The sequence below is a fragment of the Symphodus melops genome, assembly GCF_947650265.1.
Source record: "Symphodus melops genome assembly, chromosome: 21".
Lineage (NCBI taxonomy): Eukaryota > Metazoa > Chordata > Actinopteri > Labriformes > Labridae > Symphodus > Symphodus melops.
The window spans coordinates 12288423-12314635 of NC_136711.1; the positions used below are offsets into that span (position 1 = coordinate 12288423).

General features: G+C 39.1%; 2 protein-coding genes across 2 annotated transcripts; both read left to right on the forward strand.

The window, feature by feature from the left end:
* The first annotated feature begins 40 nt into the window (after nt 1-40).
* Nucleotides 41-11552, forward strand: lgi1b (leucine-rich, glioma inactivated 1b). Its single transcript, XM_079333908.1, has 10 exons — nt 41-1024; nt 1176-1247; nt 2672-2743; nt 3372-3443; nt 5210-5281; nt 5707-5876; nt 6007-6171; nt 7566-7786; nt 8767-9013; nt 9560-11552. The coding sequence occupies exons 1-10, from the start codon at nt 840-842 to the stop codon at nt 9907-9909; spliced, it is 1626 nt and encodes a 541-aa protein (XP_079190034.1). The 5' UTR covers nt 41-839; the 3' UTR covers nt 9910-11552.
* A 773-nt stretch (nt 11553-12325) lies between these two features.
* On the forward strand, nt 12326-19049 carry slc35g1 (solute carrier family 35 member G1). Its single transcript, XM_079333748.1, has 5 exons — nt 12326-12950; nt 14436-14616; nt 16548-16682; nt 16997-17193; nt 18320-19049. The coding sequence occupies exons 1-5, from the start codon at nt 12638-12640 to the stop codon at nt 18730-18732; spliced, it is 1239 nt and encodes a 412-aa protein (XP_079189874.1). The 5' UTR covers nt 12326-12637; the 3' UTR covers nt 18733-19049.
* The last annotated feature ends 7164 nt before the right edge of the window (nt 19050-26213 follow it).

The window sequence follows — 26213 nt, forward strand, 5'->3', positions numbered from 1 at the left end:
GGTCTGTGTTGCTCCATTATCAACTCTATAGCCATACCATGTGCATTAAAACTTTCATGACGAAGCTTTATAATGGTAAGTATGATTATGCAAATGCTTCGGCATTTTAAAGATAACGTCCATTTTCTGAACGTTTTTCATCACCAATCCAATATTTGCGTAAATGTCTCTGAATGTGTCACGTTTATGTTAAACCATATCGGCTATATAAACCACCCATCTCTTCGCACTTAATGCCATTGTTCTGCCAAAGCAGAGCAGAAAAGCTTCTGAATGAGTGAGGCAGGTGCACTATTTTGCACACAGCCTCATGAATAGCCGCTTCCATTAGGCATGCACGGCTCTGAAGCGCGCATAAATAATAGCTGGCAGTGCTGCTAAAAAAGCGCACCTTGGGGCCTTCCCCCCTCTCTGTCCTCTCTCTCCTCTGGCTCTCTCTTTTCTTCCCCTTTTTTTTTTGTCTCTCTCAGGGGAATTCACGCTGCTATTGTTTTGTTTTCTTGCATGATCTCAGAATTAAGACTACAAAACTATTTTTACGCGGAATCTACATTCTTGTTTTGCTTTAGAAATGTATTTTTTTTCCTATTTTATAAATATGTGACTGTTCTGTCCCGTCTGTCCCGCATTTGTAATCCTGCGCCTTGCTGAACGAATCCGCTGGACCCGTGCCGTCCTATTGAGACGCAAGAGGCATAGACACAAGCCTGCATCAGAGCACAACACCACCCGCTTCCAAAATCCAAACGAGACACTAAACATCCAGTATCTTGTCGGAGGATCAGGCCGAGAAGTTGCATGCGCAGGACTGTTTACTATTCTCGAGTTGGACAGCAGGTATGGGATACTCGGGCAGAGGATGTACGCTCCTGGTTTGGGTCGCTGCTGTCAGCCTAGTTCTTGCAGACGGGAGGAGAGTGAGGCAGCCCAGATGCCCCGTTGGATGTACCTGCACTAAAGATAACGCCCTGTGTGAGAATGTCCGATCTGTGCCTCACACTTTCCCATCGGATGTCGTTTCACTGTAAGTAGTTCTGCACCCCATCAGACTCCTAATCTGGAATTCATCATGGTGTTTGTCTGAAAAGCTTTGAGTAATACCTCATGTCCCAGTTTCAGTGTATCCAGGTGTCATTGTTATTTTTTTTGTTTTTTTGTCTTTTGTGTATATTTAGATCTTTTGTCAAGTCTGGATTTAATGAAATTACTGGAGGAAGCTTTGTTCACACGCCTGCCCTGCAACTACTGTGAGTATCTATCTATCTATCTATCTATCTATCTATCTATCTATCTATCTATCTATCTATCTATCTCTCTATCTATCTATCTATCTATCTATCTATCTATCTATCTATCTATCTATCTATCTATCTATCTATCTATCTATCTATCTATCTATCTATCTATCTATCTATCTATCTATCTATCTATCTATCTATCTATCTATCTATCTATCTATCTATCTATCTATCTATCTATCTATCTATCTATCTATCTATAATGCTCAGTATTCAAACAATGAGACACACCCCCCGCCCCCCAGCAGACTTACTTAGATTAAGTCTGATATGCAGATTTAAAGGGGTATTCTCTTTAATGGTGTCAGGATTATGCAATACACCACATGGCTACATGCAGTGACTATAACAGCATGGTCTGTAAAGAGGCTGTGTGTGTTCATGTGCAGGCAAGATATAGAGGCAGAGACAAATAATGAAAAGGTGCCCATTCCCCCCCAACCCTCCCCAAAAAAAACCCAAAACAGATAGCACCTAGAAACGACAGTAAAATCCTGGTTTTAAAGATTACATAAGACATCTATTTTTAAGCATCTTGTAGGACTGTAGTATATGGAGCAATTTCTTATGGTGAGGTAACGATTACCTGGGGTCTCTTTTGTTTTCCTGGCATCAGTTTTTCCACGTGCTTAGATGACATTAAACCAGCGTGTATGTTCATGGAGGCTCGTGTGCAGAAAAATGGGGAATTTAAACAGTAAAGGGAATGGCTAGCATCACCTTCTTGCTCTCATTATTTACTGCCAAGGTGACCTGGAGTATCTTAACCCCTATTAGAGCACAGCTTAATCAATGGAGCGTCTCTGGTGCCAACAAAGAGGGTGTAAAGGGTCAGTGTCGCTTGATTGCTTGGCTCGAGAAAAAAAAAAGGTTGATGGTTTTTATTTCAAATACAATGTCCAGAGTGTGAACACAACGGCATTTTGGAGCTTTAAAAATTAGTATTTTTTTTTTTAACAGCGAATTAGGAAAGGGATTTAAAGTATAAATGTTGTACACTTATCTTACTGGACGGGTTTAAAGGGTGACTCAGAAACATGTGGGATGAGGCATACATTTCTCTCTTTCATTCAATTCATGGAAAACATGTAGGAGTGATCTGCCGCTTCTCTGTTTGATTCATTTCATTCATTCTTTAACCACACACTGTGGGCAGAAATGCCAAATGAGTCTGTTGTGTGTTACAGTAACTCTCACACTGATCATTCGATCTTATTTACCTCTGTTTATAGTCAGTAATAAATCAATACGTGATGTACAACAAAATACCATCTTGATTAATGAAACAAGATAAATAACCTTGGAACTTAAGTTTAATCCAGTGTACGTTATCTTTAAATGAATCAAATGTTTGGCTGATTCTTTTTTCACAGACTATTCACTGCAAACTCCTTTGACCTGATCGATGAGGATGCGTTCCTGGGTTTACCTCATCTTGAATATCTGTAAGTAATGTGTTCATTTCTTCATAAGAGCTTGGTAAAAGCTACACTGGTGGGGTTAAGGGTCTTAAAACACACACACATTGTAATCGCACATTTCTCACACATTATTGCGCTAACAGGAACATATGAACAAAACAATCAACATTAATGACATCTGTTCCTAAATGTCTGGTAGTTTCTCATTTCTATGTTAAGTTGTGCTTTAGTTGTCCAGCATTGAATTCTAAAACAATGAGTCCATTATTGGAGTACTGTGCTCACAGAAATTGAGCAAATTTGTCGGGCAAGCCCCTACATGCTCATGTTTCAACCACACGTGTTTACAGTTAAGTTGCCTGATTAGAGAGGACAGCCTACATAATTATGGTTCTAATGAGTTTGCTGACTTCTTGTTAAAACAGATCTTAACTCTCTAGCCCCCCCCCCCCCAAAAAGAAGAAAAAAAAAACCTGAGCAGACGCATAATTAGCAGGATTAACACAAAACCCAGGGGCTATGAAGGTTTTATATACTATGTAACTCTTCAGTTGGACAGAACGAGCAGAAAGTTAGGATAGTATTTCCATTACCAGTGTCAAATTGGATCTTGTATTTGCACGTGATTGTTAACCAATGTTATAATCCACAGATTTATTGAAAACAATAGAATTGCATCGATATCCCCATTTGCTTTCCGAGGCCTGAAAGCTCTGATACATCTGTAAGTATCTTCCTTTCATTCCTTTCTATTCTTCATGTTGTTGGTATACTTTAGAATCAATGATCTGCACAGCCATATTTCACATTTTCTCCTTTCTCTCTGGTGGAGGTAATGGGATATTAGTATTTACGTTATGTTAACATAAAATCTGAGCCTCAGTTCCCCTTTTTCCACTCCGTATCACTTTGTCAGTGTCTGAAATGCAAAGGTAGGCAAAGAGCTGCTGACAGTGGTGAAGAACAAGGTTAGTGTCTGTAGGTGTCAGCTGGATCAGGTTGCTGAGGGCTGATCTGAATGTTAGTGACTCAGAGAACCAGCAGAGAACATTTTGACTGAAAAGGTGAATCTGTTTGGTGGCTGTGACTGTCATTAAGAATTGTTTTTCTTTTCTGCCTTACAATATCACTGATGTCCAGTCATGTTGTATTTGAGAGATGTCTGAGGTCTGTAGTGTGATTGATAAATAATGCATAGTCTAACATGTATGTATGCATGTAGTGCACGTATGAAGAAAACACATCATTAATTAGTGTTATTCATTCAGAGTAATTACGTTAGCAATGAAGAAAAGAGACAACATCAAAGTTTTTGTAAACACTCAAAGCTTTCCAAATCTAAAGACAGTTGAGAATGTGAGTGACCTGTCGGTCAAGACTAAATATAACTGTACTGTAACTTTAAACCTTGTGACCTGTACTCTGTCCCCGAGTCTCTGACGGGTCGTTCTAAGCCCGTTTAGAGTTCATGCTTTGAAGCCAAATGCTTGCATACTTTTGCTCTGCATCACAAATGTTTGATCTCACACCAATCATCCAATCATATTTTAGACACCTTTTTTTTTTTAATCCTATGGGATTACTTTTAGCCCTGCTGAGCCATAGGTCAACACAACGCAAGAAAACCAGAGCTTGTTAGGGGGTTATTTTCAGTTTGATTGTTATCTGGTAATAATAGCTGAGCTGCACCTTTGCTGTTAGTAGAAAGAAAATGTTATAATGGCAGGCTTGTTTTAAAGACCCTCCAATAATGAGGCTTCTGACTCCATTGGAATCATAAAGTGCTGCTTCACTTTTTTGAAAGGGAAACATAAAAAACCATTTACAATAAATCCCATCTCGAGAAAGCGTTTTTTGAACTTGCCACACGTTCAGTATTTAAAAGCACAACCAGGGGTCAAGAACTCTGGTCCATTCTGTGTCATCTACGTCATGACTGGAAAGTTCATGTTTTTCACCAAAGTCAAAGAAAAATGATTTCTCTCTCTCTCCACAGAAAACGGACTCTTGGATAAATAACGCAGCATTCAAATAGTACTGACATTCCTTTCACATCGCTTCCTAGTTTCGAGTTAATTATCTTAAACTTCTCGATAACAAGGCCGACTTTAGGTGGGTTAATTTAAACTTTCTGTCAACAATGTCATCCACTTGGCAGCCTTAAAGAGGAGGCTGGTGTGTTGGATAAAACTGCCTTTTCATAAACGGTATTCTTTCCCTGCATGATATGTAATTGCCTTTCTTAAATTTCTGTTTCTATTTTGCACTGAAGACAGCTGCCTCATTAATGTTGTCTGAAAAGCATAGGGCAGACTTACATTTTGAGTAGACGTGTTGTTCATTCTTTTCCTTCTGAACACAAGTTGGCAAACAGAAGAATTGAAAAGCCATTATAATGACCAGACAGTGTACCGACTCAAAGTCAATTATATGCGAAGAGACAGTCTAATTCAATCACTTTGTGTATTATTTCCTCTCTGTGCTGATTAGGAGTCTGGCTTACAACAACCTTGAGACACTGCCTAAAGATGTCTTCAAGGGCATGGACGCTTTGACCAAAGTGTGAGTACAGTTTGTCTTAAGTCTGGGAGATAAAATGTATGAAAAGCGAGGGGGAAAAAAAGACTTTACAAGAAGCTATGTCCTTAAATGAAGACAGAGATGTTAAGTACGAGAATGTCAGTTAAAGAGAAAAGATTTAGATTCTGGCTTTTAGACTGAAAACAATCAGGCAGAATAATGCAGGCTACAGTGATTCTGTACACACAACCAAGGTCGACAGCAATTCAGACTGGGAGTAGGCGACAAGCACAGACTACTTAGGAGACAGGACACTTGTTGTAGCTTTTCTGGCTTCTACCCAAAGTGCAGCCAAAGGACAGGCGAGACAGATAATAGAGCAGGAAGCAGACAGAACAGAAAGCTTGAGATTCACGTTAGATATTAGTGTAATGATGTCTGAGCAAATGCATTGATCATGCACGTAGGGATCTACGAGGCAATAACCTCATATGCGACTGCAAGCTGAAGTGGTTGGTGGAATGGATGCATAACACTAATGCCACCCTGGATCAGATCCACTGCAGCGGCCCACCCATCCACCAGGGGAAGCTGCTCAATGATCTGCTGCCACACTCTTTTGACTGCATCACTTCAGGTATTTTCTTTCTGGGTCATACAAGCATAATAGAAGATGCAGAACCTAAATGTATGGAGTCTTGCTCATCAACATACAATCATTATTTGAAGATAAAATTCAATATTGGCTATGATGTCATCCTTTATAGAGTTTGCCTCCTATCAGTCCCTGAAGTTTGAGTCCATTACGGTGGAGGCCTTCACCTTTGGTATGGATCAGTTTGTTGTGTTTGCTCAACCGTTCGCTGGCACGTGCAGCTTCCTGGAATGGGATCATGTTGAGATGACCTTCAGAACCTATGACACCATTGAAAGTGAGTTAAGCAGCAGCTTTGTTGTTGTGGAGAAGGCCTGCATGAATAGATTCTTCCTGAAATGCCCCTGTGGAATTATTGATGGGGGCATGTATGTATGAACTGTATTGTGTCGATGTGGTGAGGTGCTCTTTATGGTATAGATAAAGAAAGCCGGAAGAATATATCAAGACCGTCTTTAGCACAGCACAAGTTTTATTGCTAACTAAAACAAAAATGAGTTTGAAAATGAAAAATGTATTCTTAGCTTCAATAACTTACAATGTGTCACACAAAGAAAGTCCGTCATCCAAGCAAATCCCTTAATGCTAACATGATGACATGTTTTCAATAGACACCACCTCCCCTTTCAAAGTGCTAATATTTTAACGAGTGTAGGATTAGTAATCCGTTTGAAGGTGGTAGGAGACAGGAGGATGATGGCAGAGCTATCGTCCCTGATGGAGAACGTTTCCCACCCTCTGCATGATACTGAAGAAGCACCGGGCAGCTCCTTCAGCGGCAGGCTTTGCCACCCGGGGTGTGTGAAGGAGAGATACTGCAGGCCCTTCCTTCCTGCTGCAGTCCGACTGTTTAACCAAGCCTGCTCCCTGTAGATCACAAAACACAAACACACTCCCTCTTGCAATACTATTATATTGTTACATAAACTACTACCTGATGCTATTTGCATTGCAATAATATTATATGGAACCTACTTGTGCAGTAACAGGTTTATCCTTATGTGTACCGTGTGCATGATTGTTGTTTGTGTTTTTTTCCTATTACAGATTTACATTGTGTTACTACTGCAGCTCTGTTGTTAGCTCCTTATCTATGTGATCTATATTTTTATATTTTAATTAATTATGCACTGTGGGCACTCTGTGTTTTCTTTTGTAATTTTGTTTTGCACTTCCCAGCCACAACAGAGAAATGTACAGTGTCGCAGGAGCAAAGAGCTGGGAAGCCGACAGAGTGTTAAACACTTTTTAAAAGATGTGAAACACCTTTACAAGCACTGAGACAAATTTAAAAGTGGCAGAACACTTTTGCCAGTTCCCAAACAAATTTACAAAGACAGAATCTTGGCGGAAAGGGAAAGTACCAAATACAGGAAGTAACCCGGAAGTGATTGAGCGAGGGGTCATTTTGTTTGTTTCTCGACCACCATTAGTTGTTAGATGAATTAAGCTTTATCTTATCTTGTCTTAAAGACTCGTACATTTGGTGTTCTAAGTATTATAGACCACTTTCAGTGTCAGTTTAATGCCTAAGTATAAAACTATGTCATCTGCAGAAAGGTGGTTTTTCCTACTTTGAAAGTCCTGCTCAATGTTGTATAAAAAAAATTGTATTGATAATTACTGACTAACCAGTGTGTTTATAACATGTCTTCTCTCTTTTTCATGTAGGCACTTCCACTGTGGTCTGTAAGCCCATGGTGATTGACAACCACCTCTTTGTCATAGTGGCTCAGTTGTTTGGAGGCTCGCACATTTACAAACGCGACATCTCTGCAAACAAGTTCATCAAGATCCAGGACATTGACATCCTCAAGATTCGCAAACCCAATGACATTGAGACGTTCATAATTGATGGAGAGTCTTTCTTTGTCATTGCAGACAGCTCTAAGGTTGGCAAATCTTGCATTACCCAAATTTAAAATGTGTTATTATTGTCTGATTGCAAGGATTGATCATGTCCTCGATTTGTTTATGACAACCAAAGCGCCCTCCTTTGTCAGGGCACAAGAGTCTATATTTTCTTGTAAGGCTACATTACAACGCCATCTTTTCTAGATAACTGAACCACATTATGGATTGTACAGTATTTAGCTTGTGATGCTAAATTTGAGGCTGCTTGGATATCAGCCACCAAAGTAGAGTGAAGATAATTGTATACAAGAAACTGCTTATTTTAATCAGTGTCCACTTGATTTCCCAATCAAGTGGGAAATCTTTGCAAATTTGTCTCAAACCAAATAAATAATGACCAGCACAACACTTAATTAAGAATAAGCTGCATATCTGGAAGATAGGCAAGCACCAGCTCTGCGAAAGAGCTTCACAGAAATAAAATGAATCTTGTTAGTGATTTGACAAACTCTGTTTGTTTTGGAGAGGATGAAACCACTGCAGAATGATCAATTCTCGCTGTTGCTCCTGCTCTGTATGAAAAAGTAAATACAGAGATGCAACCGGCAATCTGCAAGTCAACAGCTCAAATCCTTATCTCATAGGAGCAGCCCAACTGATCACTTTACATTTTGCACATGTTTCTGTTATTGTATCCAGCCACTCTATACACACTGCTCCTCTAAACCACTCCTCCCACAATGTCAGCATTTTCTTCCCTCTGGTGTCTTTCTCTGCAGCATGTCAGTTTACAGCTGCTGATTACCCTGGCACTGCCAAATGTTCACATATGCTCCAACATATGCTCAGGGACACTCAGGCAAACATACAAACACACACACTTGAACTAAGTTGGCAATTTAGTGGTCAATTACTTATCAAATGTAATTATTTTTCAGACTTTTAAGATCTTATTTAATGGTTGGTTGCAGATGAGTGAGTTTCAGTAAGATTATTTTTGTGCACTCTCCTCTCACAGGCCGGCTCAACAACTGTGTACAAATGGAACGGTAATGGCTTCTACTCCCACCAATCCCTGCACCCGTGGTTCCGCGACACAGATGTTGAATATTTGGAAATCTCCAACAAAGCCCACCTGATCTTGTCCAGCAGCTCCCAGAGGCCCGTGGTCTACCAATGGAACAGGAGCCAGAAACAGTTCGATCGCAGGACGGACATACCCGACATGGAAGATGTCTTCTCTGTCAAACACTTCCAGGTCAAAGGTTAGCAGTGTGCACACATTTTATTTACAACGTGTCAGTCTCCGATGTTCAAAATTAATTGTTTCTGAAGCAGCATACAGTACATTTGCTGAGGACGAAGGCCATTATTCATTGTTTGATGTAAAAATTCTTGGGTGTGCAGTTTGATTAACAGTGGACTTTGATCCAGGGCCAACGCTTGGCTAATTAAATAAAAGGATTGATGACTTGTGCTCTTAAACTTGCAGTTCATTTATTATACTTAGGCTCTTCATTGCTCTGCATTTCAGAGACATTTACTTTGAAGGTGGTAAGATTATATGTCACCATTTACTGCCAAATAACTTGCACATATTTTAAGACTGTCAAATGTTCCAACCATTTGAACTTTCAAAAGAGAAAACACTGAAAATACTGTTACGGAGTATTTTTCAAGTAGAAATTAATAACAAGCTATGAATTATTTTGCAGTTATGTAAACTGTTTTTGCTTCAAGCTTTTCCATTTCAGCTCCAGATTGAAGTAGCTGAATGTGAGAGCTTAACAGTCTCTTGAATCTTTTCAAAGGTGAGCTGTTTATATGCCTGACAAGATTCATCGGGGACTCCAAGGTGATGCGCTGGGACGGCGCCATGTTCAAAGAGGTCCAGACATTTCCTTCCCGTGGCTCCATGGTGTTCCAGCCTGTCTCCATCGGCAACTGGCAGTACGCCATCTTGGGTAGCGATTATTCACTGACACAGGTCTACCAATGGGACACCAAGAGGAGCCAGTTTGTCCCATCCCAGGAGCTGAATATCCAAGCGCCTAGGGCATTTTCTATGGTTTCCATTGACGACCGAGTTTTTCTGCTTGCGTCCAGCTTCAAGGGAAAAACTCAAATATACGAGCATCTCATGATTGATTTGAGTAATTAAACCTATTATTATTTTGTAGGGGTGGGTTAACATTACCATTCATGAGATTTTGAATTGAAGTTCAAAGTCACATTAAAACTGCACCAGCAATTCCCAACTAACTTTAAAATAAGGATGTTTCAAGCAAAGGGTGTTATGAATGCAATCTATAACCTTATTTGGAATTCGTACGTTGGTTATCATCATTGTAATTATTTTGTTGCCTCTGACTATTTTCCTTGCGACTGAATATATGTCCAACTACTTAATTTTGATAAACTTCTTTAATTCCATCTTTATTATTTAAGACATGGCGTTATTCTGCTTTTAATGAAGCTAATTCCACTCAAAGTGCGAACTGACTATCTTTAAGGACAGCAAACTATTAAACTTTTATTCACCCTGCAGGTGCCAAGACATACCGTATGTCTCACTAGGTCAACTCTGCAGTGTTTTTATTACTAATGTATATTAATGATTTCATTTTGACGTTGGTAGTGGTAATAGGAACATTATATTTTAGGTAAACAGGGGGGAAATACTTGTGATAAGAATAGAGCAAAATAACATGATAGACTGTAGAAAAAAGTCCTGTAAGTCTTCTCCGATTTTAATATGCACCTCAGGAAATTTCACTCAGAGTGACATGCCATTGTAAGAGATAAGAGTCGAATTTAACCATGGAACATGTGTAAAACTTATGGGATAGTCAATGTGGGACCGCCTAACTTTGCATCTATTATAGGGACCATATTGAACATTTCTGCATTTTTGTCCCAGGTATCAAATAGGACAATTGTCAAGAACCATCTTACAAACCTCTTTTTACATTAAAATACAATCAAAACCATCTGATAACAAAACAGCAGTAGTGCAGTGAGAGCTTCAAACCAGGAGAGACAGAGCTACATCTGAGAAGGATGTCATCTTAAAGGGCACATTAGCAGCAGTTTAACTTGTGTTCCATCTGTTTTTTAGGATTACTTTTTAATGTCTTGAAAATGATGATCCTATAGTGTATAAATTCAAGAAACAAAACACAACATGTAACACAAGAAAAACGCCTCAATCCTTTCCACTCTATGGCCATCGATTGAGCAAGACTGCTTGCATCACACTGACTCCACCAGTGTTAAATCCTGATAAAAGACCAGCTAGAAGCGTCCCACTGTGTCACCTAGCCCTCCCTTTTTCACTGCACTCTTGCCCCTTTTCTCCCTCATTGACAAAACCATTGTTGTCTTCACTCCACAACTAAAAAGCCAACCACTGTGCAGCACCTAGCATCTGTGCTTTTACACACACACACACACACTCCTCTTATTCTGACACAAAAGAGACACAACTCTAACAACTAACACCTTCACTCACAACAATTTGCCAAATATAATGTTTACGTTTTTATGACACTGTGTAAAGTAATTTATATCGCTTTTGTATGTAGATGGGACCACACTCAGTTTTGAAGACATATAGTTTTGTGTAGGTAAAACAAAGACATTTAGAGATCACCTCCTTTGGGGTAGTAACATGCTATTATGGCAAATTAGTTAAGGCTAACTTGTGTCCGTGTATTGAAGTAAGGTAGTGATTTTGGTTTTTAGCTTTTTCTGTCATATTATCGTATTTTATGTACATTAGAAATAAAATACAGTGCAACTCAATCATACATAGTTCCATTGTTGTTTTTGTTGATTTAGTGGGAACATTTTATTTTAATACCATAAGGAAAGATGTGTTGATGATAGTTTTTTATGTGAAATGTATTTTTCTTGGCAATACACTTTTCTTTGTGAGTCATTATAAAAACAGGACTATATTTAAAGTTTATTTGACGTATTGTGGGCATCCCACTTCTGCTGTTAAAAGTAAGCTAGGAATAAAATAAAAAAAATAAAAAAAATAGAAAGAGAATTAATATGAGCCTAAAATCCAACAGTGATAGCAAAAGAATAATTACGTTCAGGAAATGATTTCAGAAAAGATTTTTTTTTACTGAGAACATTTGTAAAATTAACTTTCTTCAAAACAATAATATGGTGTGTTTGTTTTTATAAACTCATATTTATGGAACTGCAGTAAGTAAAATATCAAATACAAGTCAAAAATGTAATCTTTATTCTTTAAGGAGTTATTCTGCATTTGAAACACCTAATTCCGCGTGTGTGTGAACTGACGGGGATATTGGTCAAATATCCTCATTTTAAAAAGCTTATTATAAACCTCTTACGTCATATATTATTTTTGAAGTATGACGTAGCCTACATATTGTTGCTTCAAGGCTTCATGTAAAGCCCTGCAGACTGTATATGTCCTAAATAAAGACATCTGCCAGATATAAAAGTAAATTTAGTTGGTTGCATGGTTGGTTACTTTCACATTAAATAATTTACATATGAAGCTATACCACGGGTTTGTTGGGCAGTGGTCCCGTGAGAAAATAAACCTCCATAAAGGCAAATAAGGTGGTGAACAAACACATTCAATGTAAATTAAATGTGTAATGTTCCAAATACCCACAGCCTCCCTCTGAAATGGGCGTAATCATTGGAGTGTTTGAACTATCCAGTAAGCAGAGTTAGTCTGGGTTCAGTTCTGCCCCCCTGTGGTTGAAGAGACCACCACATGAGAGACTGTATTCTGCTCCCAAGGTTAGACATAACCTTTGTTTCTCAGTCATTCAGGGCACCAAAGAAGGCGGACGGTACTCTGTCCAAGGCATGCTGTCGCTCCGCCGTCACATCTTACTATGGGCGACTGTAACAACTGTACACACGAGCGGGCTTTAACCGTAGAGGACGACATTACTGTCGTGTTTCACAAAGTTGACAGCCATGGCAGAAATAGCGACAACGAGGAGAGTGGCGATGATGAACGGACAACGGAGAAGGTTCACCTGCAAAACAACTGTCGCGGTTACGACGAGGATGCTGAGCAGAAGGAAGAAGAGAGGGGAAGTGAAAATTCACAGGAAGGCGGCAAGAAGAAGGAAACACTGTTATGCCCGCCGACGTTTTGCGTCAGAAACGAGGCAGCATCTCGACAAGAAAGCGCTCGTGAAGGTAGAGGAGCGCACGCACTCACATTAACGGCACATCAAACGGTGTGGACTAAAAAGTCTGCTCATTTCGACTATTTGAAGTTTTGAAGTCTGTGACGAATGACGATAGGACAATACTCATATAAATGAGGAGCAGACAGAGGACTTACTTCCTGCGTAGCTTTCACGTTATCTAACCGTGAAACGTCATTTATCACTAGAGCTGATATCACGTGTGTGCTATTGGCCTATTGGCAGTTTTATAGTCGAATGAAATCGTTAAAGGAATTTTACACCGAAACGGGATGCCTTTTGTTTTTTCCTTATTTTTCCAGGATTTTCAGTATCTTTCAATATACTTAATGTCTCTCAAATAGCTACATAATGAAGTCCCCCCCCCTCAACATTGTTTATGCCTAAATTAATCGTATCAGAAAGTCGGTTGCTTCGTGTGTAGTCCATATAGATAAACTGCTGTAAACTGGCTTAACATTTGAATCACCCTTAAAGAGGAAGGATGACTGTGCACTTCTAACTCACAGCAAAGGGCCACCACAAAGTAGCATTTATTTTGCAAATCTATTTTTGCCCAACAATTCAGTTCAAATATCAGTTGTATAATATCAAAAATGGTATTTTCCCCTTATAGCTTTAGAAAAAGAAAATACTGTGGATTTTTTTTTTACATACTAAGAGTTGGTGAATGCACCCATTGACCAGGGACAGTTTCCCTTAATCCCTTTTGTACCTGTTGAAAAAAGGACCTGACCAGCAGAGCTTGCGAAGAAAAGCGGCTAACAACTGCAGCAGCCTTTAGAGTACAAATCTTTCTTGTCACTCTTAAATGAGTACTTTGACAGGGTTGAATTGTCTTAAGTCAAAAAAACACTTATAGTTGTAAGTGCTAAGACAGTGAAACAACAGAAAGGGTTTGAGCCGAATGCACACTGAATATCTACCTTAAGTCAATGATAAAATTGTAATAAATCAAATGTGTTATACTAATGCAATAATATAATATCTAAATATGTGTTTTCCTTTCTCCTAGGTCTCACATTTAAAGTAAAAATAAAGTAAAACACTAGAGGCTGAATTGAAATCCAATAGTGCTTCTTTGTAAAGACAACAAAGCTAAGGTATGTTCTTGTGCTTGGTGCAAGGAAAGCACATACTGTATGATAAGAAAGAAGACCTCACATTGTGGACTAATACAAAGAGAGACGCCTGTGTGACCTCAGGTTGAAATCTTATCTACTAGTACTGTATCAGTTAAATGCTCCACTGGCAGGGTTTACAAAAAATACACTGCTCTCTTGTGCAGATCTTTTGTTTGTATATTTTTTTAACAGAATATCGTTTTTCAGCCACACAGAGTTTAATAACATACTCTCAGCTTTGCTGTTTTACCCTGTAGTTACTGTGCACAGCAAAAATAAGCAACATGTTAAGAAATGACACCCTTCCTTTGACCGTGGTTTGTGATTCTCTCCTCCTTTCTTTTTCACAGGCTCGGAGAAACAAAAGCGATGTCCAGGTATTGGTTTGTTCTACGCTTTCCTGGCCACAGTTTTTTTCTCCATCATCGCCCTGTTGGTGAAAACCATCCAGGGAGTCCACGCCATAGAAATCAGTGCCATCCGCTGCTTCTTCCAGATGATCTTTACTGTGCCCTTACTCATCTACCACAAGTAAGTATCATGGAGACACTCCAACATTTAGGTTTCCATCATTCCCTGTTCAAATTTGATACAAACCATACATGCTATAATTAAGGCTGTGGTAATACATACAGTATGTATAAACAATCATTTATATGTTATGATTGGATTAACTAAAACACTAATCAAAGAAATGCAGATCCCTGCAAGTTATTCTGTATTTGTGTTTATGCCCCATCACCTAATTCATAGGCAGTAATTTTGGCTTAACACAGAGTTACTGCTCAGACAAGTTAAAGTTGTGAAAATACTGTAAGAGACATGTATCAAAATGATTTTGGTCCTAATAGTTAATGTCTTTTTGGCACACATATACTGTATAACTTTTATGTTTCTATTTTATGAAGGATAAGACATTTCATTCATTAGGGGTGGGGGAGTACAGGGGAGGGCCCTGTCAGACAGGGGAATTTAACCAGAAGCTTTTTTGCTGTGAGGTGACAGTGCTAACCATTGCACCACTGTGCAGCAACTTATTAACTTTTCATCTGATGATAAGATTCCAAGGGCACTGAAACTAAAAGATTAGTTATTATTAGAAATAAACTAATGTGGTTACCTAAAAGGAAACTAGGCACATATATCAACAACAAAAAGTTACATCCAGTGTAATTAAGGCTAAACACAGAAGTGACTTATCTTGGGGAACACCAACAGGGCATTTGACCGTACTTTGGTTTTGCAAACTAATATTAGCTTGGCCACTATGTTAACCTCATTGCTAGCTAGCTAAAATATAAAATAACTATCCAGAATTTTTTTGCAATTTTAAGGACTAGCTGGCTGTTTACAAATGTCTTCTTCAGCTAACGTTAAAAGCAATATCATACTGTATACCTGAAGCCTAGTTATCAATGCTAGCTGACTAGCCTTTGATTGCCTTGATTGACAGTGTTGCTTTAAGATGACAGTGACTGAACTAATTAATACAAAGTAAAGGTGTATTATGATTACTGTCAATCATGTTCCTTCTTGTTGCTTTGTCACTTTGAAAGCTACTGTATGTGAATTGGAGCAATGAGTGGCTGTCTGCAATTCCACTTTCTCAGTATTTACCATCCTTCACAGTACCTTTAAAGTACTTTTGAAAAGTACAAATGGAATACAATTATGTTGAATGATGCACACTGAACCAATTTTTGGGATTTGTGGATAACACATGAGGAAGAGAGAAAAATCTGTGTGCGTCACAGCTATTTAATATAGCACACTCTACTGGTGAAAGAGAACTGCTAGTATCATAAAATGAAAGGTCAGGTGAATAAAGTTTGTGATATCTGTGCATATCAGCAGTAAAATTAACCTATTACAATAGTCATAATGGATACGGAAATATTGCCCGATATTATCGGTGGGCCGATTAATCAGTCGGGACCTAATGCAGATAAAACATGAAAAACATACTTGATGTGCGAAGTGGAATAAGATATGATAAAGTATTTTATCTTATGATGCTTTTCCTCATTACATTTATGACACTAGCTTGCTTTGATTCACTGTCATATTTGGCGGTAAAAACGACAAATGCTTTGTTTTTTAACATAAAAAAATGAACCAAAATTTTATCTCAAGAATCAAAGTAAACGTAACTCTCAAAGACTTCCCCAGTTCTTCTATTCATTTGTTTACCTATGCGTTCATACATCCATATGTCCTCTACATTCCTTCTCCTTTTTTTTGATCAATTCATCAACGCAATCCATCACTGTCATCTTCACTTGACCTCGATCTACCCATCTGTCATTCCAGCCGTCTGATCATTTGTCTTCCTTCAACTCATTCATTGAGGCCAAATATTTCAGCAGAATTCTGTGTATAACTTCCTGTATCGCTGAGTCCAACCATCATCCATCCATCCTGTCTGTCATTCATCCATCATCCTCGTATCTCCTCTCCTCCAGGACAGGTTTCCTCGGTCCAAGGGATAAACGTATTTATCTGGTGCTTCGGGGTTTCATTGGTTCCAACGCCATGATCTTGCTTTACTATGCTGTTCAGCAGATGCCGCTTGCAGATGCCACGGTCATCATGTTCAGGTGAGAGTGGGGAAGAATTGAATTGATTGTGGATTAGCAGAGATTAGAGTATCATTACAAACATGTTCTGTCCTCGTCGATTTCCACTAATTCCACTTTTTTGTGTTAATCTCCCTCTCGTTCTCTTTCTTTTGTCTCCCTTATCTCAGTTTCTTCATTAATCTCAAATATCGCTCTCCCCTCATATCCCGGCCAGTAATTCATTAAAGCTCTGGTGGAAGGGATTTGAATAGAGCGAGATATCTTTTATGAGACAAATCCTGGTCACCAGTTTGAAATTCATACCTTGCTTTCATTGTTCCCTTTCTTTTCAGTAATCCAGTCTTCACTTCTCTCCTGGCTTGGATCTTCCTGAAGGAGCGGTGTACAATCTGGGACTGTGTCTTCCCTCTTTTTACCCTGGCTGGAGTCATCCTCATCGCTCGACCGCCATTTATTTTCGGCGAGGATCCAAATGGAATTGAAGGAAACTACAGAAACCACCTCAAGGGGACCATTGCTGCATTTGCAGGTGAAAAAGATTCTCCTGTTTCATGAAGCTCTCAAGAAGCAGACAGGTTTCAGTACAGTTCACATCTCTAACATGTATAGTCAGCTGGACCTGCTGTTACTGAATAAGACTGAACGTTGTTTCTGCAGTGCTAAGAGCTTCCAACCACAAGAAGATCCTGTGAGTCAAGGATTAACTGATTTGGATTTTTGAGGTCAAAGGTCAAGGTCACCCTGATCTCTTTGCATCTGTCATAGTCTTGTAAAAAGCTCAGCACTTCGTACTGCTCTGTTAAAAAAATATTCTGAAGGAGAAGACAGTATTTGAAGAAAAGTCAATAAAAATGATCACTTCTATTTTCCAACAGTAAACTCATCACCAACAATAACAGTCAGTATCCTAAAGACCTCGCTACAGGCAGCTTCTAGCGCCCCCAAGGGTCCCGAAACGAGTGCCAAATGAGGATTGACAACTTAAATGGGAAATTTTACTTTGTTGCGTCTTTCCTCGTCTAAACTAGCAACGCTACAACTGATAGGACTCAGTGGTGAGTGATGCCCCACTCCTTTAAACCTGTGTGTTTTAAAACCCTGCAGACGCTCAAAATGCTTCGTGGAACTTTGCGTTAAACGAAGCAAAAAAAGATCAGCGCTCCAAGGAGCTCCTGTTTTAAAGATTGATCAAAGAGTGACGTAGAAGTCTAACAAAGAGCATGTTGGCTCCAAATGTCACTTGTAAATAAATCTTTTAAAAGGGAGTGTGCAGATCTTTTTTTTTTTTTTTGCTTCTTTTAACACCATTCCCTTTTTTGGCATCCAGCACCCACCTTATGGAACGTGCGCGTCTTTTCTGATTTTTTTCATGTGCAACTTTGCACAAAAAAAACAGAAATGTCTCCTCAGCAGCTACAGAGATTAAAGCAGTGCACACCTCAGTGATTTTCAGGTCCAACTAAATTAAACTTTTGAAAAAGTTTGTGCAGGGTGTGCGTGACAACTGTCGTGTTGTGTTTTGCAATTGACAAGATAAATTGACATTTATAAAATTAATCCTCTGAATTTAGATTGTAAAAACAAGAAACTAACAAGTTAGATACTTCACTGATCTATATATATATATATATTATTTTTTTTAATTGTATTTATAGGAGCTGTTGCAGCTGCTTTTACATTTGTGGTCCTCCGCAAGATTGGGAAGAGCGTCCATTACTACCTCTCTGTCTGGTACTACGCTGTCATCGGTTTCGTCGAGTGCGTCATCACCGTATCCATCCTCGGGGAGTGGAAGATCCCGTTCTGTGGACGTGATCGCTGGCTGCTGGTGCTGATCGCGATCCTGGGTATCGCCGGACAGACCTTCCTCACAAAGGCCCTGCAGATTGAGAAGGCTGGACCTGTGGCCTTGGTGAGGACTTTCGATGTGGTGCTGTCATTCATCTTCCAGTTTATCTTCTTTAACCGAGCACCGACTTGGTGGAGCCTTGGTGGGGCGCTGTGTGTAGTCGCGAGCACTAGTGGAGTAGCACTTAAGAGGTGGTTCAGCAGCTCTCGGAAGCCCTGAGAAGGAGAGGCAGCGTACACGACTTTGTTTTTACTATTTATTCTTCTTTCTTTATCATATGTTCTTGATTTATTCTGTATTTTACACGTTATTTACACACAGAACTGTGAGAAAGTTTAAAAGGAGAAATATAGAAGAATCGTCAGGTAGAGGTTGTCAGCGAGGCTTTCAAGTCAAAACTGAATTTTGTACTTCTATACAAATTGATTCCCGAGAAACAAGCTGTTTATTTCATTATTATCCTCTTTTTTTTCACAGTGAACACATCTAAGAGGCAAACCTTGCAGACTCTTATTCTTCTTTTTTGAGCCTATGCAGCTAAACAACCACCTGTAATTTTTTTTGATGAATGACGTGCTTTTACGGCAAACAGTGGAGCTGAAAACTTTATTTAAACGTAACGTAGCAGGATGAAGGTCGTGCTAAGTCGAATGTTTCTTTTGCTTTACCCTTTTATAACCAAAGAGAGAGGTGTTCCGCATTGACCAAGCATACTGTGTCATTCATTTTAGAGTGGTAACTTCTGGGGACCTTTAAAGGTGTCAGAAGCTTCATCTATATATCTCTATGTATATATCTATATATATATATCTCTCAATCCTTTATTTGTATAGCACTTTTCATACAAGGTTGCATCACAAAGTGCTTCACATCACAGGAAATGACACAGAAACAACACAACTCCCTCCCCCACCTCACAATTCAAGAACTAGGTAAAATAATGAGATTAAAACAGGTAATGATGGACCGAGGAAACGCTATCTCTAAATCTTAAATGAGGAAATATATATATATAGATATAGATATATAGATATATGATATAACAGTGCTGACAATAGTAGCCACATTGTTTTGTGTCATTTAAAAAACTTGAGTCAACAAAAAGAAATAGTGAAGGTCCAAAATGAGGTCTTACTTGAAAACATGCTGTATGATTCTCTCAGGGATCTTCTGCCTCACTGCTTGACTATTCAAATTCTTTTTTTTTTTTTTACACAACACACAAACACAAAACAAAAAAAACAAAAAAAAAATGGACCCTGCAGCAACAACATATGCACTTAAACACCTGTTTCTACTAGAGCGCACAGGACCATTCCTGCACCGTACATGTGTAAGCACACACACACACACACACACACACACACACACACACACACACACACACACACACACACACACACACACACACACACAAAATAAACAAGCATTCAAAGGCAGGAGAGAGAATAAATATTTTTGAGCTGCTCTTCAAAAAAAAAAAGAAATTTCTGTCGACCTCAGGTCAGCAGGAAGTTTGTTCCTCAAATCGCCACCATGGTGACTAAAAGCACCGCCACCAGATGTAGTAAGAAAAATAACTCACGCACATCCCCAACATATTGACATGAACTGAATTTTCATTGTTCTTCTGCCACCTTCCCTCTCTTCTAAATCAAACATAATGAGCTTGACTACATTATAGCCAATCATTTCTTAATATAATCCTGAAGTGCCTTAAGTAGGGAACTTTTGTTTCCAACTCCCTTTAGTTCCCAGTAACCAGCATCTCGCTCAGTTGTACATCTCAGGGGTGATACTAAAAAAAACACAAAAAAAACCTCAAAGGACTGACTATATTTCTTGTGAGATGAAATCAAACATGAAGTCTTCGACGGTTTCATGAGGACCCTGCGACACACCCTGTATACACACGCTGATGTCTTCATCGCCTCAGGAGGAGTCAGCTCACTTTTCATCATCTCAGAGAATAGATAGTGTGTGTGTGTGTGGGGGGGGGGTGTTGTTGTCTGCACTTTGTCTTTGCTTGAGGGGAGAATTTTTTTTTATTTCTTACTCCTTCAGTGACCTGCCACTGTTATTCAACAAATGAAGCTATCATCATACAAAAGCTGCACACAAAGGAAGCTTCAGGGATTGAGCGATGATAGCCCGGTCAATTAATGCATGCAACCAGAGGAAGAGCGCTGAGGGGGTGCAGCCTCATCAAAACTCTGCAGGTTTTGCAAATTGAACTCTGCAGTGCGCAGATGAATAGTGAAGTACCTGTCACACCTGTCACTCGAGGCATTGCACTAGAGAAGCACCGGTTTTTTTTTTAGCTCCCGTCTGTTTACTCATTATGATCTGTGTTAACGGCTGTGTGTGATTGTCACGGTGGTGAACACAAACAGTTGGGCTTTGTGGATGAGGTAAACATTCAGCAAAAACAACAAAACAAGTGACTAAATATAAGTCCTAAAATAGCAAGCATTGTATAGAAGCCAAGAGTGGCCAAGCTTGCCTTAAAGTAGAAAGTGCAGATTATTGATCGACACATCATATTGTACATAAAGGCCAAAAGAAAATGGATCACTTGTAAAATCCCTGGCATTAAAGTCACTCACTTTCACTCACTCACTTTCGGAGCTTTAATTAATATCGTGCAGAAGTAGAAAAATATATTCTCTTTCAAGGTGAAAAAAATGGCACTTAAGGCTACTCTTGGCTACCATATTATTGAAAAACTTCTAATCCGAAAGACATTGGATCTTGAACTTGCTGCAGTCTTATTATTCGTTGAATACCCCTGGTTTCCACCCATGTTGGTTTCTAACAGCATCATGCCTCTTCTCTTCTGCTTTGTGTCTTGTCAAACTCTTTTTTTTTTTTTTTTACATTTACCGGGGAGTTTCTTGCTGTCGAGACTGATGAAGTCTGAGTGCAGCTGTTGAGGAGATGTTTAGTTGGGTGCAATTTAGTTTAAAAAAAGAAAAGGCAATTACTGTTGCTCGACTGCACAATTTAATATCCTGCAGTTTCTTCTCTTCTGTTCTTCACATGCTGCTGTTTCTGTTTTTCATCCACCTGTTTCCAACGGTCAGCATGGTTCCATCCTCAACCCCTCCCCCCTCCAATCCATGCTTTCCCTTTTATTAAGTGTACTCTACATCGCAAACTGAGCTCTGAGTTTGCACACACGTTTTTTCTTTTATTTGACAGTCTTATGTGAAGCCTTTTATTTGCTAGAAACGTATGCTTGTTTTCTTTTCTTTTTTTAGTTTCCTCTTTATGAAGGGTATGTTAGACTCTCAGAGGAACATATTGATTTAAAACGGTAAAAATGTGTGTAATATGAAAAGCAATGTTCTTTACGATGCTGGAAAAGCTCTCTCTCTGAAGAGAGGTTTTGTTTGTTTGTTTTTGTTGCGGTGGTTTCAAATTCATCTCCACACAAAAGCAAAAGATTTTTTGCAAAAGCAGTGCTTCACAAATAAACAAATTGCCGTTTGTCTGCAAAGTCTGATCATACCCACTGGAATTTAAAGAGGACAATGAATATTTCAAACACACCGTGTTAGATTATGAATCAAAGCGATGTCACAGTTTGGCCTGATACATGTGATCCCTTCAGTGTAAAATTGATTTAAAGGCACGGTGACTTTTTACAACCATTCTTAAACAGTCTTTGGAGGCTTACTTGACGTTCTCCTAGGTTGATTTGCTTTGACATTTTTACTCATCAGATTTTGTAATACGCGTAAGCACAATGTGACGTGTTTCCCTCAGATGGTTAACCTTTCCTTCACCACCTCTAAGCCTTACAAACCCCAATGAAGCTGTTATTTAAGGTTTTAAACTATGCTTAAATAGTATTTATTTGACTATTTCTGTATTGTATTACATCAGTATATTCTATAAGATGTATATATTTCTGCATAGTGATGAACTATATTTAGTATATTATGATTTGATAATAAATTCTATATGAGTTTATAATTTTCTTTGTCTGTGGCGTTTCTTTATGTAATAATTATTTGTTGTAAAAAAAAAAAAGTCAACAACTGATATAACTGCAAACATGAAGTGGTGTGATTGTGGATACGTGAGAGGTTGTGAAAGGAAACATTGCAAAGACTGATGTGTGTACAGTAAACGAGGTTTGGAATGAGTCCAGGTGGAATAAGAGAGAGAGAGAGAGAGCCACTCGGGGGTTGGGCTTTTATGCTCTGAGAGCACCGGGGTCAGTGTGAAACAGGCCAGCTGATTCCTCTGGAGGAAGAAGAGAGACAGAACATGAGTCGGCAAAAGTTAATTGTAGGCCCTTCCAACCAGCAATCATTGTTATTTTCCTCTTTTTCTCTTTTCACATAATTTCAAATAATTTCTCTTTATTTAACCTTCATTGACTTTTTTTTTTCCTACTGCCTTTGCAAAATGTGCAAATTTTAAGGCACTGCTGTGGTTTAAAGTGTGTCAACTGTCGGAAGCCCCCTACTGGTGGGGGCCCCCAAGCAGTTGCATGACAATTATAGGTAGGACAGCGACTGTCACAAAGGCTGGGTTTCGATTGTCTCCTTTTTTTTTCCTGCTGTTTTTCTTTTCTTAAATGTATAAATCCTTGAGGAACCATTTGTTTCCGTCTCATATGACTGAAACTTGTGGAACAAATCCCAGTGTAGGAGCATGAGTGTCCTTGGTCATGGGGTTACTCACGATTCAATAGGTGACAATTGTACAAACTGGGCTCCAGGTCCATAAAGCACTGAGTCAGATAGTTATTTAACGTGAGTGCTCAGAATGGCACCTGGCTAAATGGGATTGAAACCATTGTTTGTTTGTGTGCATACGTGCATACAGGTTATTTTCCCTTTTGTTTATTTACCCTTTGTTTGTAAACAACACAGTATAGGAGGCATTGTACATCCATGCAGTTCATTGTGTTGCAATATAACCTATATCTTCCTCAACAAAAGGGCCTGTACCTTCCATGGAGGGGGCTGACTACGTACAGATAAACTTTACTTTGGATCAGAGTGCGGCTGCTGGGTAATTCTTCAGCTGAGCACTGAGCTCACTCAAGTGTGAAAAAGCTGAAGAACAAAGCAGTTCTTTGTAATATAGCAGAAGTTGAAGGTTGGCACCTTGTAGAAAAAATGGAGCACTTTTAGTTCTAAATCTTTCCTCTGGTGTTTCGTTTTAACTCTCAATAGATGAATATCCATTCTATATCGATACAGAATTATCTCCACACTCCTCTACTTGAGGCCATATTGTGCAAAAAAAGAAACACCACTCAATAACAACTTTTCTTTTTTTTACCTGGACTGTATTAAGTGACAGTACTATTGGTGCTGCTGCTGTGATTTATTGTGTGATTACTCTTTGTATTATTATTGTTGCATTTTTAGATCAGCGATATCGATTGGTTTAGAAAATCTTACAGTCCTGAGAGATGATTTGGTTTGCAACAGAAGTTCACACAGGCTATAAAAAAAAAATCCATTCAGACATAAATACATATAATAAATAAGTCCAATTATAAATAGTGGTAAATGGACTTGAGTTAGTCTTCTACTTCGAGCACTTTCACACCGCAGGTCACACCTACACATTCACACACTAATGTCAGAAGTTTCTATGTATAGTGACCATCAGAAGTAACTAATCTCATTTGTACACATTCATACACCACCGGCGAAGAAGCAGAGGCAACTTGGGGTTAAGTATCTTACTGTAGCTGCAGGAGTTGGGGAATGAACCCCCGACCTCCTGTTTAGGAGATGACTGACTCTAACAGCTAAGCCACAGCTGCCCGCACATACATAAAATACACAATAAATAGGATGGTAGTTAAGTGCTTACACTGACTCCCTGTCCAGACTGACTGACTGAACATACTATGCCATACATGAAAGTTGGTGCTGATCAATTAGCACCTCATAAAAAGTTTTGTTAAAACCTGCACATGTACTGTAAATAACTTTACTGACAGCAGGGGGCAGAATACACAAACAATTAAGACTTGCTCTTCTTTCACCTGTAAGTGCCCTTTCCTGAAACTAGTTTCAAAAATTGCATGAAAAATGTGTAATAAAATAAATGATCGGAAATCTATGTTTGTGTAAATTATATATTTAAAGCATATATTTGTAAAATCTGATTGACAATTTAAATCACACTGTTACTGTGCAGGATGGTATAGTACAAAAAAAACAACACACTGCTCCACAGTTGTCACACTTATGTCATAGAAAGTTCATTATCCATGGAAGTAAACACACCTGTTTTAATTATGACTCACTGAACACTGTGCGGCCTTACATGCAACTTGCTTGACTTTCAGGAATGCGGCACATCTGCTTTGCCTTTTCTTATTAATGAGTATTTATTGCATTGGAACATGCGAGTGCAAGATCTGATGTCTTTTTTCTAAAGGCATCTTTTAGCCCTTTTAGAGAGAGAGAGAGAGAGAGAGAGAGAGAGAGGGAGGGAGAGAGAGAGGGGGAGAGAGAGAGGGAGGGAGAGGAAATGTTAGGAAGAGAGAGGGGGAGAGACATGCAGCAGCACATGGTCTTGTCTACTACTTCTCTTTACCATGCATCTATTGTGAGCTGATGTCACTTTAAGCCACAGGTGGGAACTTTGTTCCACAGACCAAATTTACCTGGGTCAGTAAAGGTGGAGCTAACTGTCTTTAAATTCAAAGCGCTTCAACCAAAGCTTGCAGACACTTCTGTTCAGATTTTACACTTGTTGATCTTTCTAAGTAAACACGTGGTTCCCAACCATTATATTTTAGAGCTTATCAATGACACATGTAGAGGAGAGGAATACGTCCACTGTGCATTTAACTGTCATTTAACTGAGGTTTGTTTGGAGTGACAATATCATGGTTTTATTACTTTCTTCTTCAGCTGTGAACACAGTCAAACAGGATTTTGTTTGAACTTGTAATGTGTGGTGTCTGGGTGCTGGTTAAGCTCAGTGAGAAGAGCAGGTGCCCTTTGTAAAAATAGCGAGAGTCCTTATCATGCCGATTACAGGTTCAAGTCCTGCTCTTGAACAACTTGGCTTGAATGTATTCAAGCCATGGTACATTTTGATAGGTGAGCATCCTTGACTGTTCAAGGTTTTTCTTGTGTGCCATCTGCTACATTTACTAGAGTTTGAAAATGTATACATCAAAATAAAGGGTTTGCAGAGGAGCTTAAAATAAGTGTGAGGATTCCTTTTTGCATGCTATTTACTAACTCTCCCACTGGGCAGTTGCTGAGACCCTATAATTAAAAAATATACATTACATTTCACAAAAAATAGAGGTGACAAAACTCTGTTTCATATTCACATGATGTATGTAGATAAAAACACTCGATAATACAGGAAAAAGCCACCATCCCTGCTTTGCATAAGTATGCTGGGGATTCCCACAGGTTCTTGCTCCTGGGTGGAGGAGAGTTGGAGGAATAAAAGGGTTGCACATTCCTCATGGATGGCATCAGAGTTCCCATCAGAGGGGTGTGGGGGGGGGGGGGGAATTGGAAAATCTATCCTTAATTTTCCAAGCTGAAATAAATGCATTTATAGGCTGTGAAGTGGAAAAGGGGATCTCTTTCAGGCACGTGCTTTTGCTGTTCCTGCCGGGGGCGGGGCAGAGGTGCGTTCAGGGGCAGAAAGAGTGCAAAACCGCTACCTAAGTATACTTAAAAAAAAAGAAAAGA